The sequence below is a fragment of the Protopterus annectens genome, chromosome 12.part0, assembly GCF_019279795.1.
Source record: "Protopterus annectens isolate FY-2018-M chromosome 12.part0, PAN1.0, whole genome shotgun sequence".
Lineage (NCBI taxonomy): Eukaryota > Metazoa > Chordata > Ceratodontiformes > Protopteridae > Protopterus > Protopterus annectens.
Window position 1 is genome coordinate 559,191,758 of NC_056746.1, and position 19,444 is coordinate 559,211,201.

Genomic DNA, 19,444 nt, shown 5'->3' on the forward strand with positions numbered 1-19,444 from the left:
GCCAAACTGAGACACAATAAATACCATAATCTATAAGTCAGGTTCAAAACCAGGACAACTAAGACAGCTGCTCACCAAAAGTTGAAAAAAAGGACTACATTTACTCCTGACCTTTATAATAATGACTAATAATAATAATACTACAATAACAGCAAAATGCAATTCAATTTAATATAACATGCATGCTGGGAACAATGCCTCCCACTCAGTGCATACCAGCCACTAAAAAGGTCAGATATGCAGACAACTATAAGAAATAATAACACAAATATGTAACAAAACAGTATACTTTCAAAAGATGAGGAACCAACAGGCTTTATTTCATAAACTTTTCCCATCTTCTAGAGTGCGTTCACACACCTGCAGCCTTAACGGATGATTTTTTTAAACTTCCATCTTTCATTGATGGAGTATTCATAAAATGAAAGATTATCTTCTTCCCACCTTGACAAATTTCTTTTCAGACTACAGAGCACAAGAAAGAATGTAAAGCTTATGATTGCCAAAAAAATTCAGAGATATTCGGAGCTGATTGGTATTAATGTGCCTGCTGTTTGAGTTTCTTTGACATACACATGTAAAGTTAAGACAGATATGTATATATATATTGGAAATTCAAATCAGAGCACAGCTCTAAGAGTCCTGCATATCAGTCTGGAATAATGCCAACAGGAAAGTTTCCCCAGCATTTCAGACTGCTGTGCCTATTGAAGGCGAGAATGTTACAGAAAGAACTGCGGGGTTTGGCCGAAGAACCTCCCTATACTTACATAAAGATCATCAGTAACAATTCCCTCATTTGATTTTTCAATGGCATGGATCAAATGCAGTACTTTTTTTTTTTTTTTTTTTTTTTTTTTGAGGTGAAGGAGTCACTTCTTTCCTTCCCTTTCCAAGGCTTGTGACATCAAAAACTATGCAATAAAGGTGGCTCCATGACAGAAATGTGATGCAGTACTGATGGATACCAAGTGCAATCATAAAACTGCGACAGTTCAAATAACAACAAAAACAAACAAAAACATAATACATGTTTTTGCAGTGGAAGCACTCCTCCCCTTACACCCAACAGTGTGATAGGCCACACCCTTAATGTCCCCACCTACTTAAAGGTAGCAGCACTGCGACAGTTATCTCCAGGAAACAGGAAGTTACTCTCAAGGATGCCACAACTTTTATTTTGGGTAAAATAATCACAGCAGTTGAACTTTAGAGTACAGATCATTCATAGACATTTCTGTTCTGAATCCAAAAAGGCATGAGTGTAATTGATGTCCAGGGCCAAGTCAGTACATGCTCACATGCTCACCTTGTGTGGCCAATTTTTCACCAGCTAGAACAATTCCAGAAGGAAAGATCTCCTACAATCCTGAAAAATAACTGCATGCACGAAAATACAAAATTATGCAGATTTACTTCTTCAGCTGGGATGGGGAAGAATTTAACTGGTTAATATTAGCCTTCCAGTACACAGTTTCCTAAAATAAACCTGATGAAACAGGAAAGGAAGAGGTTCTGTTCCCATTATGTCTGATGAACATCCCCAAAGTCTGACTCTGAAGAACAAAGCTGAGTAAGCATAATCTTCCAAACTGCCACAGTTTAATTTATTTTTATTTACACTACAAACTCTAGTAACTGAACACAGCCTCAAAAGACATATTTATGGTACCTGCTCTGTGACATGCAAGGACGGAGTGCTGACTACACTCCTCACAAACTGGAATTTGGGCAATAGCCCAGACAGTGAAGGAGACAAGTACGGAGGGTGGGAATAATGGGCTGAATTTGGCTCATCGAAGGTGAAGGAGAGTAAAGTGGTTAATACCCACTACCTAGCAAAGGGCCAGTGCTGTGCACCAGAGCATGGGGATTTATCAGCATGCACGTGACAAAGGACTGCATGCGCTCTAGCCAGTCACATCTACTGTGTACAGAAGTGCATACCTGCCAGCAGCTTGCCTCAAGCCAGGCAATGAACAGTTCCAGCTGTCAATATTATGAGATTGAGTGTTGTTAGAATCATCAGATGTCTCCTAACCTCCTACAGGATGATTAGCTACTGTTCCCCCCTCTCCAATTCTAACTCCCCATTCCTGGCACCTTACAATGTCCAAAGGAAGGAATGGATGAAGTGGGGGTGGGGACACTGAGCCAAAAAGCAAACAAAAAAAAAAGCCCTAGTTTTATGTACAGGCAAGTACAATCTCAATACTAGTTTATATGTAACATGCCCTTATTACTGTTCTGAGTTGGTCACTCATACAATGAAAGGACTGCCAAGAACTCTCAAAATTGGCTTCATTATGCAGGTACAAATGCAAAACATTCACTCTTTCTGATGTTTCTCTATGAAATGCTCTCAGCTTACCACACACTGAGTCAGCACAAACAAAGTCTAATCCAAACCCAATACTTTTATCTGATAACTTGCCTTTTAGGAGATATGAACGTTCATGTTCTAATGCTTGCTTTGGATGAAAAAAAGTACTGTGCTTCAAAAACAGGAGAGATTCCTATTTCAGTGTACTAAACACTAGCTTTCATTCAGCAGTTTTTCACTGTTTTGCTTTTAAATAAGTAACATAGAAATATTAGCCTTTCCTTCAGTCTCCCAAGATGGTGCACTTTAACATCTTGCAAGGTTAATGTTTAGTGGTCTTGTAAGTAAAATCTATCAGCACAACAAAATGCAGCAAAGACAAGTAAATAAGTACCCGGAACAACCTCGATATGGACACACATCAAATGACTGCCTAGCACTGGGGAACAAAGTAACCTCCAAATAAAATTATCACAGCAGTTCACCCTACAAAGGCGGGGGGTAAAGAGGGAAATTCTCCAATGAAGGGATACAGATAAAGCTGACATCTTGCATGAGAAAATAGCATCAGTGGACAAAAGCAATACAGCATTTCTCAAATAATGTATTAAATGAATAAAACAGCACATCTGTCCAAAAGGACTAAACAAACAGAATGAAGATAAGCAGCTAACATTCTTTCCTTTACTTGCACTATATAAAAAAACACAACCTTCAGACATTGGCTTTCATCCAGGTTTGAGATGCATATAGCGAGTCGCCTGACAATTTTTTTTTTTTTTTTTTTTGCTTTTCAGATAGCACACTGCTGTTCAAACTGACTAACAGCTTGCCTAATTCAGCATACATTTGTTTTTCAAAAGCATATGAAGAACCATGATGGCTATGCTGGCAGAGGTGTACAAAATATTCAAACAGTACTTTGCAGACGCACTTACCTGCTGGTCTTTGATTCTCTGTAGCTCCCATTTAATAACCACTTCAGAAAGATCTACTGCTAATTTTCTTTGTTCGATAGTGACACTAGGAGTGAAGCCAAGCCGCTGCATAGCACTGATCATATGTTGAACCAAGTGATGCCTCACTGGGTAGTAAACCTATCATGAATAAAAAGCATACAAGTGATCTCAGCATAGTAGCAGGGCCTTGAAGAGAAGTAGGCAACAACACTAAGAAAATACCAGCACAGAAAAAAAGCTAAATTTTGATCTTGGGTGTCACATTAATGTTTAAAACTGAATCATCGTGGAGAAAAATATGTTAAGGTCTCAAGGGTAAAGATTCACAAATACAGCAATAAAACAATGGTTATAATGAAGAACGTTATAGCCCCAGTCTCTGACAGTATCAATGATAAAAATTTCTCAATCTTTATTTGAACGATCCCACAATCAGAAAGCACACTTTACAGCTACAATTTATCTAGCAGTTTCTAACTGGTCCTAGCCTTGCTCTTAGAACATCCATGACTTCACTGCCAAAAGCAAATGCCTGCTTTTTGAATCTGCATAGCTTTGCATGGACAGTGAGAAAATGTATGCAGTAAACTGTGGAAAACAGAACAATCCTGCTTTTCCTGTACCCAGGAGCAAAGACAAACATGGTGACAACAGTAAAGTACCATAAGTATGTGATGGCCCTTTCCTAGAGTCCTCAGAAAAATGACAGATCTTCAACAGGTCAATAACTAGTACAAAACTAGCAGATCGCTGGAGGACAGCAAGTGTATCACCCTTGCACAAAATGTGGCGGAAGGGAGAAGAAAAAAATCAGGGGGGAACTCTAGGCCTGCTAGTTTAACAAGAGTGGCAAAGAAAGTCAAGAAAAGAAATCTGAAGAGAAGGTTGGTGGCATTTCTAAATGACAACAACCTCCAGGATAGCAACTAACATGAAATCACGGACAAAATTTTGGAGAAAAAACACGTTTGTCATTTAGCATACAAGTTTAAGGCTTTGAGCTGTTAATGAGCTGCTTCTTGTAGACCAAGGTTGGATTCCCCAGCCTCCAATTTGCTTACTATGCGACTCTGATCAAGCCACTTAGTGCTTTGGGCAAATAGGAAACTTGGCTAGGCTCTTCAATAGTCTTCAGGACGGTGAGCCTAGTAACTACATATGAACTTGTGATCCAATTCTATGACTGCATTAGAGGTAAAACTGACAGGCAAATTCTAGTAGACATAGTCAACCAGGACAGCAACAAGGCCTCTGACGTGGTTCCACACAGAAGACTGACAGAATACTGCAGGGTTTAGGACAGTATAAAGACTGAGGAACTGAACAGCTGCATGGTCAAATAGCAGGGCATGTACCTCTTTAGCATGCTCAGAAATATCAGAGAAGACCCAACAAAAGATCATCTTTATGATGATGGCAAAAAAGTTAAAGTGGGCAAGAAGGTGGCAGCTGAAGTTCACTGGAAACAAAGGCAATGTAAGCCTGGTGTGAAGTACCATGTAGGAGGAGAAGAAATGATGGCAACAACACTGGAAAAGGATTTAGGGATGTTGAGCATATCTGGAAGCATTAAACAGAAACCTTGGGTATATCCCTCAGGGGACAGATTTCAGAAGGAAAACAGCAGTGCTTCCAATACTATGTGGCCTTAGTCAAACCACATCTTGAACACTGTGTGCAGTTCTGCAAGCCATACAAGGAAAACTGCATACGGCGTACAGAAGGACTTCAGAGAAAAACTGCTATATAGATCCATGGAACAGAAGGGAAAGAGTATGATAATCTAGTACAGCTACAGCTTTTCTCATTTAAAGCCAGAAAGGATTAGGGAGCAGTAGGACATAACTGCACAAGATCATGTCAGAAAGATGCAATTTAGTTAAGCACTACATTAACTTTCCTACCATGTCTGGCTTGGACCAAGGTTAAAAATCGGTTTCTGGGACCAGTTCACTTGCCCATTAAAAACACAACTGCAGACATATGCAAACAAAATGCCTCATGCCACCTACTGACACTCTAATACGCACCAGAGACCTGAAACCTGAACTCAACAGCCCATTACTGGATTTCCCCTTAAAAGGAGGAAATACCTTTCTATACTGCTTCTTATGTCAGCTAGCAGAGCAGACACAAATAAATGCCAAAGGTGCCATTATCACACTATATGCAATAAATGTTTTGGTGTGCCCCGTTTCAGCCACCCAAGCAGCACAGAAGCTAAAATGGGTACATATCTGCATGTCAAACAAGTCCCAACTGCTCATTCTTCCTTATTGCATCATTCTGTCTGGGACTAGCATATGTTAAATGAAGACTCTGGACAAAACATCCCCTCTCCCTCTAAGGAAGGACAGCAGGTCTTCAGGTACTCCGCTCTTCCATGGCCTGCCATCAGTGCCCTGGATCCTGACTGCTAATGATGAAGGCAAAATATATATCCCTGAACCAGCATGTCGAAGATATGTTGATGACAGAGATGGAATCCACACAGCAAGAACTGCTTGTAAATCTAACAGCATTGCACCACACTTTGTGAGTGGGTAATCTACGTGTAACGCCTAATGACTGACTCCATCCTGAAAAACATCTATTTGGTACCATCTTTTAAATACTCCTCAATAAAAAAATGCAATGCCTGTGAGTTTTAAACCTGGTTAGTACCACATGACTATCACAGGGGGCATCTTACCTTGAAATGCTGCACAATTAAGTGAAGGATATGCACCAGCTGAGGTACTGTATGCCCCTCTTCTACAATGATCTTCCGGGTCCAGTGGGTCAGCATTTGATGGCCATCTTCCATACGGGCAGGCACAGCCGGTGTCAGAATAGCCATAGCCTGTCTCACAATTGCACGAGCTTCCATTGCATGAGCCTTGAGGAGGCTGTGAAAAACCTGTAGAAATCACAACAAATTACCTGCAAGTTACAAACTCAGTCATGTAATCAAGAACTTACTGTCAGCGTAACTTGCAGAAGGAGAGATGAAATGTAGCAACACTGTGATAAACACCCTCCTACCAAACTACTTGATTTCTAGACTACATGATGGTGCTACTCCACTTGTCTTGTGCAATTCACAACTACCCCCCCTCACAGCAGCATCAGATTAGAGGTCCATAATTTATACATCACATGCAGAGCAATTACATCTTTCCCTGTCATCATCAGCCAATATTTCCTTAGTTGCAGTACTTGTTCACTCATTTCTCTGCCACCTAAACTAAATACTCTCCCTCTTCCTGGAAGCCAGTAATCCACTACCTGCATAATGGTTAATACAAATATCAAAAATCCCACTCAACTCTAATAAATTATGTAAAGCCAACAAGTACATAACCTCACCAACCTCCCAAAAAAATAAAAAAAGGCTACTAGATGAACCAAAACAAAGAAAATAAACATCCCCTATGGTTCTGCAGTTAAGATATTAGTCTAAATAATATATGGCACAAGTCAAATTAGTTTAATGTGCTTTTAAATGTAATTCAAGTACCTGCAGGACTATCTTCTTATGGATAGCAAACTTGGCAATAATGTGTGCCAGTAGCAAGTGGCCACTGTACTTGCAAGCTGGATCAACGCAGGCTTTGGAAAGCAGACAAGGCCAAGCAAACGTCATAAGACGTCGGAGTTTACTGTTCCGGTTCTTGTTATTATCATGGATGTGATGAGAGGCATGTTCAACTAGCAGGGTAGCAAACTGCAGTAAGTAGATGCGGAGAGAGTCGAGCATTTCAGATTGCTTCTCTGGGTCTAAAACCTAAACACAAGTTCATAGTTCAACACAGTGAAAAGCTTCATGAAAAGGTACATCATTTCAGTTCAAACATATTAACTGAATTTTATTATAAATATTTCAAAAAGTTGCAGGTCTGACAAGAAAAATGCGTCAAGTTTCTAGTTAGTTACAGTAAGCCAGTCTATAATGAAATTGTACAAGCATTTCTATTCCTGGAAACAGTTTTACTTAGTATGCAGCAAATAATTCTGTAGCTATAAAAAAATAAGTACTTACAACAAAAGCAGGTCTTAGGTGAATTTTCACTAATTACATGAAAACATGCAACTTTAACCATGTCATTTTCAGAAAATAAATTTAGAAGCTGGAAAAAGGGAACTTTTTTTTTTTTGCATAACTGGAGGTGAAGTGAGAATAATCAAAAGATCTATGAAAATGAGCAGCACACGGGTCACTGATACACACATTTCAGGCTTGTGAAAGCGGTAATGCCTGCTGCTGTTTTGCAAATCTCAGATCCATTTGGTAGTGAGTGCAACACAAAGCACTGCACAGCATCTGAGGAGTTTGGCTGGATTTTGCATCTCACAATCAAGCAATGACACGATCACTTACAATGCACACAGGGTTGCCAGATTTCCAAAACCGCAGGTTGAGACAGCCACCACAACTCAGCGACCAAAACAAAAAAACGGTATCTGTTCTGCACTGAAAAGAAGTGGTTTCACTTGGCAATTTTTGAATGGCTGGTATACCAGTATACCAGCCAATAAAAACGGCAAAGTGGAGCCACTTCTATTCAATGAGGAACAGTGGGTTTGCTAACTTCAACCAGTATTTTTTAGAGGCAATGCGAGATTCAAAATTGGTCTGCTGAACTCGGGACAGTCCTGCTCAAATAGGGACATCGGACAAGCCTGAATGCGTACATGTAATGCTTTCATTTATTTATTTAGTCAGTTAGTTTGGACAATCTGCCCCATTGTCTGCAAACCATCAACTCCTTCTTAGTCAATTAAAACATTATTTCCCTCACTGGGCAAGAGCCAACCCCAGCATACCCAGCAAGGCATTAGAGGAAGGCCAGAGTGAAATGGGTTGACCACAGAGGATGTTCCTTCCTTACACTGGGGGGTGTTCCCTCCAAGCAACCCTACTCCTTCCGCCATGAAGCATGAGCAATAGCTTCCCCGATCTCTATCTCAAAAGTGCAATGCCCTGTGTGTCACCAAGTGTATGCAAACACTTCTCACTCAACTCCCCAAAAGAGGCATGCACAAGACAGAGAAGGCTATACCCCCCTCACTCCACTCCCTGCCTCCTCCAGTGCCATGACTACTAATCAGACTCTGGTTGCCTGGGTTGCAGTCAAGGCTCTATTCCTCTGTGCCATGAAGCCAGAATCAGGACTGCTTCAAAAGGTAAGTTGACCATTACCAAGAAAAGTTATTAAAGGATACCCAAAACAATACAAACATAAGGAAGAAATGCCAGCTATTAAACATACAGAGAGCACCTGAATATGGGGTAGTCAGGGCTTTTCCTGTTCAAATTATTGCACCAGCAGCAGCAAAATAAACACCTTCCCTTTTTATGTGTGTGTGCATGCGCGTTGCTGTTTTGGCTTGTTTGTCTACATGAAGCTAGGCTCCTCTTCCTGTTCCTAACTGTCCTGTTTGCTCTTCCTAACAGGAAGGTGACAGCCAAACTTATTCACTCCTTAGACAATACAAGACCCTACAGCCCATTTTCCCCTGACTGATGCAAGAGCCTCATCAGCCCATTTGTTCCCTGAATGCCAGGGCTGGTAGACAGGGAGTGAGCTTATTCGGTCAATTCATAAGAACCCCCTTTCTGAGACCTGGCCTATCCCCTTCCTGGGGACTGACTTGCACTTCAAGCTGCTGCAAGTGTGAGCTACTGAATGCTTCCATGAAAGGCTCCCAGGTACGTGCAATACAGAGTCATCTAGAGCCCTTAATGCTGACAGAATCATCCCTACACTCCTGCAGTGGGTTGCCTGGCAGCAAGGTCAAACCGCCTCACTTCCCCATGATGGATGGGCCTGTAAATACCACTTGATCTCACTGCTATGCTGTTACCTGAAAGCAGGTTATCTGGGGTACAGTTAGGGATTTACAACACAGGGCTGTGCTAACCCTCTTGCTCTTAAAGATGCCAAGACATTCCCATACAAATGAAGTAAAGGACTTGATGAAACTGATTAAAATGTCAATCTGCAAGTTGGCATACCCCTGCTATGCAAGTGTAAATATGTGTAATTAAGCAATCTGCAGAAAAATATATTTTATGCAAGCATTTTGTGTGTTTTTTTACCTACTATGTACAAGTCATTTTAATATGGCATTTTGTCACCCCTACACTGTCATAAAATTTACTTATGTATCACCAAAAATTCTTGTTTTGTGGCTATTATACAGAGGATGTAATAAAAGATGATTCAGCCTACCATTCACATATCAACAGAAGGAAAAATAAACAAGTATCCCTATGTCAAAACTAAAGGCAGAACTTAACAGCTTTTATAGGGATAGGGATGTGGAAATGGAAGGGCCAATGCTGGCTAGTTCACCTATGGAGAAAGGGTGCTTCTGCTATCTCTGGGAGAGGACTGTGATCTGTGTATGCATTGGCAGCATACATTACTGTAAATCAGGACAGTATGAGAGGGGACATGGTTGTGTTCTCAGACCCAAGAACATTGCTGAGAGAGCCACTGATGGGAAACTAGGACTTAAAACTTGAAATTCCTGACCGTCACCATGGAAGATGATACCTCGGCCCAATGTTCTCACCCTTAGCAGAGCGAATGGGCTGTAGGGGCTCAGTCCCCTGGGGGAACAAAGGGATCAACAGAGAGTTGGGTTTGGAGGTAATTTAGAAGGTCAGAATGGAAACAAATCAAAAGAAGCAAAGGCAGCAGAGCTGAAGCATAAGGTGAAGAGTTTGGTTTTATGGAAATGTGGTACTTCAATAACAGTTCAAGGAATTTGAAAGCAAACAGAGTAAGGATCAGATTTCTGAAGGGAAAGTAGTACAGTATGACGGTCACAATGTAATTATTTTTATGTGTGTTTCTATTTGTGGTTTAGTTTAAGGCAGTACAAGACCACCCTCCGCCTGTTGGTGGCGGGTATTATAAAGAACTTATATGTTTCAAAAATGACAAAAAAAGAAGGGTCCTGCTATACAGAAGTTGGATGTAATGACCCTTCTACATTAAGGAAAGCATTACAATATGGCCAGAGATCCAATCAGATGAGTGAAACCAAAGTCTATACTGAATGCATAACAGATCCCAAATGCACAAATGTAACAGAAAAGGTATCATTCACACCATATCACAAGTACCCAAGTAGAGCTTAGCAAATTCAGTGACTTGCTTGATAACAATGCTACCAGGGTCGGAAAATTCCATTGACAAGAATCTGTTGAAGATCACAAGTCTGACAAGCATTGATGCAAAGGAAAAGTTTCAGGGCAAAACTGGAAATGATTACTAGCACCGCAAGATATTCAACTCACACAGTACATTAGTACTGCTAGTCACATGCACTGGAGGAACTTAGGCAGAGGGGATTAACAGTAAAGAGACATGGCCTGATCAGGGAGCATGTGGGAAACTGCATTTTTTCGGACAGAGACTGGGGAAACCACTTCCTGTGTTTGAGGTGAAGGGGCAGGACTGCTTCCTGGCAATGTCCCTTACGTAAGTGAGAAAAAACCCATACAGACAGCCCACTGCATGTCCAGGTCTCCCTTGGGAATGGTGGTGCCAAATGAAGGAAAAACTCACAAACCACACCCAACAGATGTTATGTAGTTACCATAACGTGGGATCTGTGTTGTCCAATTTCATTACACATTATGAATGGGTCTTTGGATCCGTCATGGGATCCAACTCGGCCATTTGTTCCACACACATGATCCAAGCCTCAAACTCCTCCCGCTCTCATAATGTCTCACTCTTCTTCAAATCCTCAGATTGAGTTTGCTGCCCCTTCACAAGGATAGTCAGAATAGTACTTCACACACAAAGAAAGTGAACAACCAGAGCCCAAATTAGGAACCAGTGGGTTCCCTTATTCTCTATATCACTTTCAGCTGCAAAAGACAGGGGGGATGTGATGCATAATGAAACTGGGCAACACAGATGCCAAGTTTTGATAAGTACATACTTCTAATTCAATGTTTTCCATTTCATCATGCATCATGAATGGGTCAGAGTCCTCAGCTAAATAAACCCTTGCGGGACTTCAAAGAAGGACATGCCTGAGCACCGCAGAGCCAAAGGATTCTCTGTTTCTCGAAATAATGTCCAACTTGTGAAATACAAAGGAATGAGATGTGCACCAAGTAGCTGCGGCACAAATTTCATCAACAAGAGTCCTTGCGGAGAAAGCATATAAGTCGACATAGACCAGGCAGAGTGAGCTCTAACTGGACAGGGAAGTTGCTTGCCTTGAGAGTAAGCTGTAGAAATACAAGTCATAATCCACTTGGCTAAGGTGATCTTGGATACAGCCTGATCTAACTATTTGGTGAGAAAGCAATGAATAACTGTTCAGATTTTTGTGTGATCTAGTTCTGTGTAAATAAAAATGCAACTGTATGTGTATAGCCAACGAATGCAGCATACATTCGCCTTTACTGGAGTAATTAGGGAAGAATACAGGCAAATGAATAGTCTGGTTAATATATGCCTCTGAAAAACCTTTGGTATGAAGGACAGAAGTTATACATGGTGGTTGAGAAGACAGAGCTTGCAATTCCAATACTCTTCTAGCTGAAGTAATGGCCACTAGAAAGGCAGTCTTCCAAGATCATTTCAAATCACATCAGTTAGCAGGTTCAAATGGTTTGAGTGAGTTCCTGAAGTACCAAGATAAGATCCCAAGGAGGGGGAAAGATCTTTTATTGGAGGTCTGAGATGAAAAACTTCTTTCATAAAAGCCCTACATAGTTTAGAAGTGGAGACAGGAGAGGGAAAACTATTGCCCTTCCCTACATGGAAATTCATGATAGCCGCAAGTTGCAACTTTAAAGTGGAAAAACTAGCTCTGTGCTGGAAAAGCGAGCTGAGAAACATGAGGATGTCTTGGACTGAAACAGAAAAGTAGTCAATATTCCTCTGCGAAGCCCAGATGGAAAATCTCTTCCATTTACTACAATACACTTTCTTGGTGGAGAACTTTTGAGAAGCAAGAATAACTTCATGGACTAGGGAAGCTAGCCTGGACTTTTGTAGAATTACTGGAAGTGAAGAAACCAAGCGGTCAGTTTGAGGGATCAAATATTGGGAATCTGGCGTTCTGACAGATAGGAAATCAGATCCTGCCAGGGATCCAGTATCCATGGAGGATATTTGCTGTGAGACCACAGGAAGGGGAACCATACCTGAAGAGGCCAGTAAGGGGCAATGAGAATTAGATTGGTCTTCAACCTGCCGGCTTTCTGTAGAACTTTGGGTACTAGGGGAATTGAAGGATAAGCATAGAGAAAACCCGGGGGCCAATCGAGCACTAAGGAATCCCTGGGTGACTCCCCCAAGGGGGGAATCAGAGCAAAGTATTTTCTGCACTTGTTGTTTAGGGGAGAAGCAAAAAGATCATAGCAATGCTGGCCCAGCGGCTGAATATTTGATTTGCTACTGACTGGTTCAGGGGCTACTCGTGTGGACTTAAGATCAATCTGCTCAGTCTGTCTGCCAGAAATTTGGACTCCCCGGGATGTGTGTTGCAATTAGAAAGAGATTTAAAGAACTCTCCCATTCCCAAACCCTCATGGCCTCCCTGTACAACGGATATAAACTCATTCCCCCCTGCTTACTGATGCACCAAACCACCAACATATTGTCTATCAGAATTGCAACTGTTCCCAGATGAAGGCATTCCTGAAAGGCTTGCAACATGAGAAGGACCTCCCCACATCTCCAGTACATTTATTGCAACTTGGTCTCTGTCGTGGGCCACGTGCGTTGGACCATCTTTCTCTGGAAATGTCCCCCCACCCAAACAGGCGTCCACGGTCACTTTGGCCGTAGAAGGGGGAAGGATGAAGGGTCTGCCGAGATGGGGGTCATCTATAAGGATCCACCACTGCAGATGCCGCCTTCAAATCAGAGGTAGCCTGACTGGAGTTGACAAGGGATAGAACTGAACAGACGACTGGACAGCTAAGGTGCAATGGAGAACTTGCATGAAGAACCTGGCAAGGGAGACCAGAAGAATGGCAGCTAACATGGATCCTAGGGCTAGCCAAGCTGGTGGTGTCTGGGTGTCTAGCAAAAGCTGAACAAGCTAACTCAAGGATCTTATTCTCTGGGGGAGGGGCTGTTGGGCTGTAGTCTGTGTGATTGTGTTCAGCTGCGTCCCTATGAATTCTATGTCCTGAACAGGATCCATCTTGGATTTTGCCATGTTCACTGTGATTCCCAGGTGATGGAACAGTTACAACATAATCTGAATAGCCTGAAGTAGTTGATGCCTTGTAGGTGTCATTAGGAGACAATTGTCTAGGCAAGGAAACACCTAGAATCCTTGCAAACGGAGCTGAGTTACAACTACAGTCATGCATTTGGTGAACACCCAGGGGGCACTGGTGAGGCCAAAGGGCAGTGCTCTGAATTGGTAATGATTGGTCCCTAACCTGAAGTGCAGATATCTCCTGGAGCACCTGTCTATTTTGATATGATAGTACGCATCCCGGAGATTGACAGAACACATCCAGTCATCTTTGTGCAGAAGTGGCAGAATGGACAGTACCGTAACAATGTGGAACTTCAACTTCTTTATGAACAAATTCAAACTGTTCAGATCCAATATCAGTCAAATGTCCCCCGTTTTCTTTGGCACCAAAAAGAAGTGTGAGTAAGTTCCACATCCTAGTTGTTCAGTTGAGACCTGCTAGATGACTCTCTTGTCTAAACGTTTTTAAACCTCTAGGACTGGATGGCACATCAGGGAGATACATCCCAGAACTAGGAGGAGGAAGGGAAAAGGGAATACAGTAACTTCTGGAAATTATATTTAACACCCATGTGTCATTTGTTATGTTTGTCCAGTCTTCTGGGTGTAACGAAAGTCTGCCTCCCACTGCCTCCAGAGTAGGACAGCCAGGCAGTGCCTCAGGAGCATTTAAAGGGCCTGTCACAAAAAGGTTGTCTGAAGCCCTGATTTTGTCGATCCCCTCTCCTTCTGGGGTAATGTCTACTGTTGAATCCTCTCTCTCTCTCTCTGCCTCTAGAAGAGGATTCATCTTGCTAATCGTGAAAAGACCGTTAGGAGTTATGAAACCACATCTTCTTCCCACTCCATTGTTTCCTGCAGAAGGGCCATTGGGGGGAAGAAAACTTAATCCCTCCAACAGATAAGGTCTTACCTTCCTGTTCGCTGTGGGTGAAAGTCTCTTACTGACAGGAGGAACAGTCAAAAGGCGCTTTAAAGAATGACACAAACCCACACAGCCTCAATCCAGGCATGTCTCCTGAGGGCTATGCCTGAACAAGCTGCTTGTGAGGTTTCTTCCGCAGCATGGGAAATTCACTCACCAAGGAATTAGCAATGAGAAACCTTCTTGAGGTCGTCCTCAGACAGTGACTGTGTCAGAGAAGTAGAGATTTCCTTAATCAGATCTCTCTGAAGGCACGTAAAATGTGTCAAATAATTCAATGCTCTCAGTGTACAGGTGGCTGAGGCATACATGTGCTTCCCATGCCTGCCAAAGCCCGAGACTCCTTGTTCGGGGGATGAACAGTGGAGCTCTGGCTCAGCCAGCTCCTTCTTAGTGGCTGCCCACACCACAATGGCATCAAATGGCACACCTTTACTCCAAAAAGGGTGGTCGCTGGGGGGAGGGGCTAAGGTACTTGTCCATACGTTTGGGAATGAGCTCCATGGTGTCAAGCTACTTCCAAGCTTGACATGTGATAAGGTCAATGAGCTAGTCCGTTGGGGGTGGGGGGGGGTCTCCCAGGACATAGATGGGCCCGTCCAGGAACTCTGACTCCTCTGAGGAGGGGGTTGGGAAAAATGTTAAAACCTAACTAGGAAGGAGAAAAGACTATTAACAAGGCAGAAATAAATGGAAAAATTTACTTAACTGACTGGAGGCTCAGAATCATGTCTCTGCTGGAAGGCTGCAAACAAGATTTGAGGGCTTGAAGAGGAGTGAGGCATTATGGGAGAGGAAGGAGTTTGAGGCTTGGATCGCATGTCTGGAAGAAATGGACGAGTTGGATCCAAAGACCCATTTCTGATGCTTAATGAAATGGACATCATCGGCTGTTATAATTAATGTCCTGCTGGTACATCCTCATCCAGGTGAAGGAGAAAGAATGAGATGACTGGCTGGGGAAAGGGCTGCTGATTAACACTTAGCAGGGCACAGAGTAATTAAAAAATAAATAAATAAATAAATAAAAATAAAAGAGATAGCGTTTAATATTCTAACATTTGCTAAAACATTAAGTTATGGTCCTTCAGATCCAGAAGTAGACTAAAGTTCTCTGATGTTCAGAGGACTAAGAAAAAAAACAGGAATACATTTCCACACTGATGGGATGACCTTTGAATCCTCAAAACTGCTTTAAATGAAATAAAAGATTATTCCTGCTTACTGCAGACCTCTGGATAAATACAAGGGAATGCCACAGGGTATTCCTTGATCTAGCAGCTGAAACACCACAGTATCCACTTGGGTGGTTCTCCACTGAAGAATGTAGAAATACAGCCTACCTACACCCCCCCCCAGACAGCCTCTAAATGCAAAAAATTGATAACCTTGCAGACTGTCTAAATTACCTGTCCAGTCGCCTTCTTTTGTTGTGAATTCGTATGATTCCTGACCTATACTTGCTGCTGACTAGAAAATGTCTAGTACTGCTACATCTGGGGTTGTCCCTCAAGAAGATTCTATGTCCAGACTTTCACATTAACACAGTTTGCGCATGGCTGCTGCATCTGTCCAAGCGGCTGAAGTTCTTCCATTTGTAAGTATCGCAATAATGTTAATAACATTAATGTTAATTTTATATAAAGCTGCAGACCTATAAGAGACAAATCCAGGATCCATGCAAACGAAGTACGGTGGTTGGTACTACTGCAGCAGTTATTACATACATTACCAACTGATGCTCACATCACAGTATCAGACAAGAAAAAACAATATATAAACAGAATATAGCAAAGGCATGTAGTATGACCTAGCTCGAAGGCTGTGTTGACTGTGAAGTCACCATATCAAATATACTAAAAGTTAGGGGATACAGGAGAGGGAGGCAGGTCTCCCTCCCAAATAGGTAATACATAATTTCTTTTCTTGAAATATTTGCAGGTAACGTGTAGGTATGTACTTCAACTGCATTTTTACTATGTCTGGTTTCAGTGCTGCCAGTTTTAATGTTATTGTTCTTTGTTTCTAAATTTATGACACTGTGGGCTTCATTTTTTCTTCCTTGTTTTGATACAAATCCCCTTATCAAATATTCAGTAGAGAACGAACTTCTGTGCAAGTCACCTTTCTTCTCTGATAAGCACCTAGTGTGTCTTGCAAAGTCTAGACAGACACTGAAACTAACCCTCAGTTTAACGTACGCGAAGAGATCGGCCAACCAAAGCTTGACACAGCAGATGATGGCAATGTTAACATATGAGCCAGGACAGTGACATTGTGCACACACACCCTCTTCAACAGGCAGCATGAACAACTACAGTGGCTGAGGACTGCCAGTCAAATCATCAAGATTCTAACTGTGGAATGACAGTTGGCTTTCAATGAGACTATTGCTATTAAAATGACTATAAAAGGAAAGACAGGAACTTTTTTTCATGGAAGGAAAAGAAAGGCAGCCTGACTGGACAGGCAGTGATCTTGAAAATCATTAATTTATCTTCACAAGCATGAAATAAGTTGAGTATTTATTAGTGTATACCTAAACAGATGCACTAAGCTAGGACGAAAACTGCTTTCTGTCCTTTGTTTCTCCCTGAGAAATCAGTTTCAACAATAATCCCTCCCATTTTACACACTAGTCAAACATAAGGAAAGGTTATGGTAACATCCTCTTCACATCTAGTTACATTGCTTGGATTTGACAGTCTGAAGTGCACTATAACCTCCTTTTGGATGTTTCTTAGCTGCAAGTAAGATATTCATTTCAGGCTGCAAAATTTGTTCTAATAAAGCCTATTAGGTTGCAAAAAAAGAAGTCCTTTCAAAATGGCTGTGATGACAGCCAAAACAGTTCAGGCAGATAAATGATCCATCCTTCAGCACCATAGCTTGAGAAGTGGTGAAAACTGCTTTTCTTCGGAAGTTACCTCTGCTGAACACAGAATTAAAAACTAGAAAAAAAAACTCTACAAAATAACAGAATGATCTCAAACCCAGTGAAAATAAGTAATGGCTAGAACAAACGGAAAAAAAAATCAGGCAGTGTTCATAAAAAGTGCAACACAGTGATAACACACCTTTGTATGTTTGAGGACTGCCGAAAGTACAGTTGTGTACACTTACCATAAATGTAAATGTTCGAATGTATTCACTGTTGCAGTCATCACATTTGGGTTATCTGCTTGCAGTAGCACTCAGGCGGCCCGATTATCAAAGTCTTGGGTCCTACGTCAGTTGCTGTCTCATCTTCCGTGATGTCAGGTAGTCAGGGATATAAAGCATGCAGCCGACGCCATTACCTCAGTTTTTCTTGTCCCAGATGTCAGGTGCCCCCCCTTAATGGGAAGCAATTAAATATAGCTATACAAGGTTATACCTCCAACAAAAAAGCTAATACACCAAAAAACTTTTAAGCATAGTAGAGGAGGATAGAGGAATATCCAAAAAGAAGTCAGGGGGATGGAGGGAGGGTAACCAGGACTGCAACAGTGAATACACTCAAACATATACATTTATGGTAAGTGTACATGACTATACTATGTTCTTTGTGTTTCACTGTTGCAGTTATCACATTTGGGTAGAGTCCCAAAGCTAAGGATGGGAGGAGGAACTTAGATACCATTAGGACCAGCTATAAGGCCCTGCAAGACTGCAGTGGCAAAGCCAGCTCTAGATTTAGAGAAAATTGGAAAATGGTAATGCTTGGTGAAAGTATGTACAGATCTCCAGGTAGCAGTTTCTAGGATGTCTCTGGTAGGGACACATCTGAGAAAGGCTGTAGAGGTAGATGCAGCCGTGGTTGAATGGGGGCTAATCCCCTGTGGGATAGGTTTTCCATGGTGCTTATAGCAGAAATGAATGCAATGGTCTATCCATTTAGAAACGGTTTGCTTTGAAATGGCCTTCCCCTCTGCCCCTGCAGCAAATGCCACCAGCAGTTGTTCAGATTTCCTTTGAGATTTAGTCATGTCCAAGTAAAATCTAAGTTGTCTGTGCACATCTAAGGAGTGCAGTATCCGTTCCCCTTTGTTCTGTGGATTAGAAAAGAAGGTTGGCAAATGAATGAACTGATTAAGAGCTACACTGAATACCACCTTGGGCATGAAAGAGGGACTGGTCCTGAGGGACACCCTGTGCGCATGAAAAATGATGAAAGACTCCACTGCCATAAGGATCTGTAACTCAGATACCCTTCTTGCTGAAGTGATTGTTAAAAGGAAAGCTGTTTTCCAAGAAAGGAATTTTAACTCTGCAGTTGCAGCTGGCTCAAAAGGAGGAATAGTGAGTTTTTCCAATACAAAATTAAGGTCCCAAGCTGGAGTTGGGGCTCTCCTGGGTGGGTCTTAGGTTTTTGGCCCCTCTGAGGAACTGCTTGAACAGTGGGTGAGAAAAGAGGGGTGGTTCCGTGTTGTAATGAGCTTAAATGGCTGAGGCGTGAATTTTGATGGAGGAAAAGGAAAGGCTCTTGTGAAGCATCTCAGTTAAGTACTGAAGAATCTGAGGTAAATTGGGCGCTGCAGTGGCCACCCCTTGGGTTTGGTTCAAGGCACAGAATCTTTTCCATGTTTCAGCATAAGATTTTCTAGTACTAGGCCTCTTTGTTTCCAAAATGACATCCAACACTTGTTTACTAAGAGATGGTAATGGACAGATTAGGTAATTAGCCAAGCTGCCAGGTTCAGGGTTTGAAGCTGAGGGTTCAGAATCTGGCTCTCCTGCTGAGATAGCAGTGTGGGGGTCTGAGGTAGGTGCCATGGGGCCAGCTGTGACACACTGCGCAAGAGGGGGTACAAGTGTTGGCGTGGCCAGTATGGTGCAATCAGTATCATCCTAGGTTTGTCCTGTTTGATCTTTAGTAGTACTTTGGAGAGGAGAGGCAGAGGAGGAAAGGCATAAACTGATAGATTTTTCCAGCTGAAGGACAGAGCATCCACTTTCCAAGCTTGTTTGTGGGGAGTCCTTGTAAAGAATTTGTCCAAATGGTAGTTCTGGGGGGAGGCAAAC

At 42.1% G+C, this 19,444-nt stretch overlaps 1 protein-coding gene across 1 annotated transcript in view; it reads right to left on the reverse strand.

Annotated features, from left to right (window-relative positions):
* The window catches only part of LOC122816707 (transformation/transcription domain associated protein), a gene marked incomplete in the record, with an annotated part of 2,794,447 nt that overhangs the window by 1,354,809 nt on the left and 1,420,194 nt on the right, over nt 1-19,444 (reverse strand). The window contains 3 exon segments of the mRNA XM_044089697.1: nt 3,262-3,420; nt 5,975-6,181; nt 6,782-7,048. Coding sequence (XP_043945632.1) covers nt 3,262-3,420; nt 5,975-6,181; nt 6,782-7,048 — 633 coding nt within the window.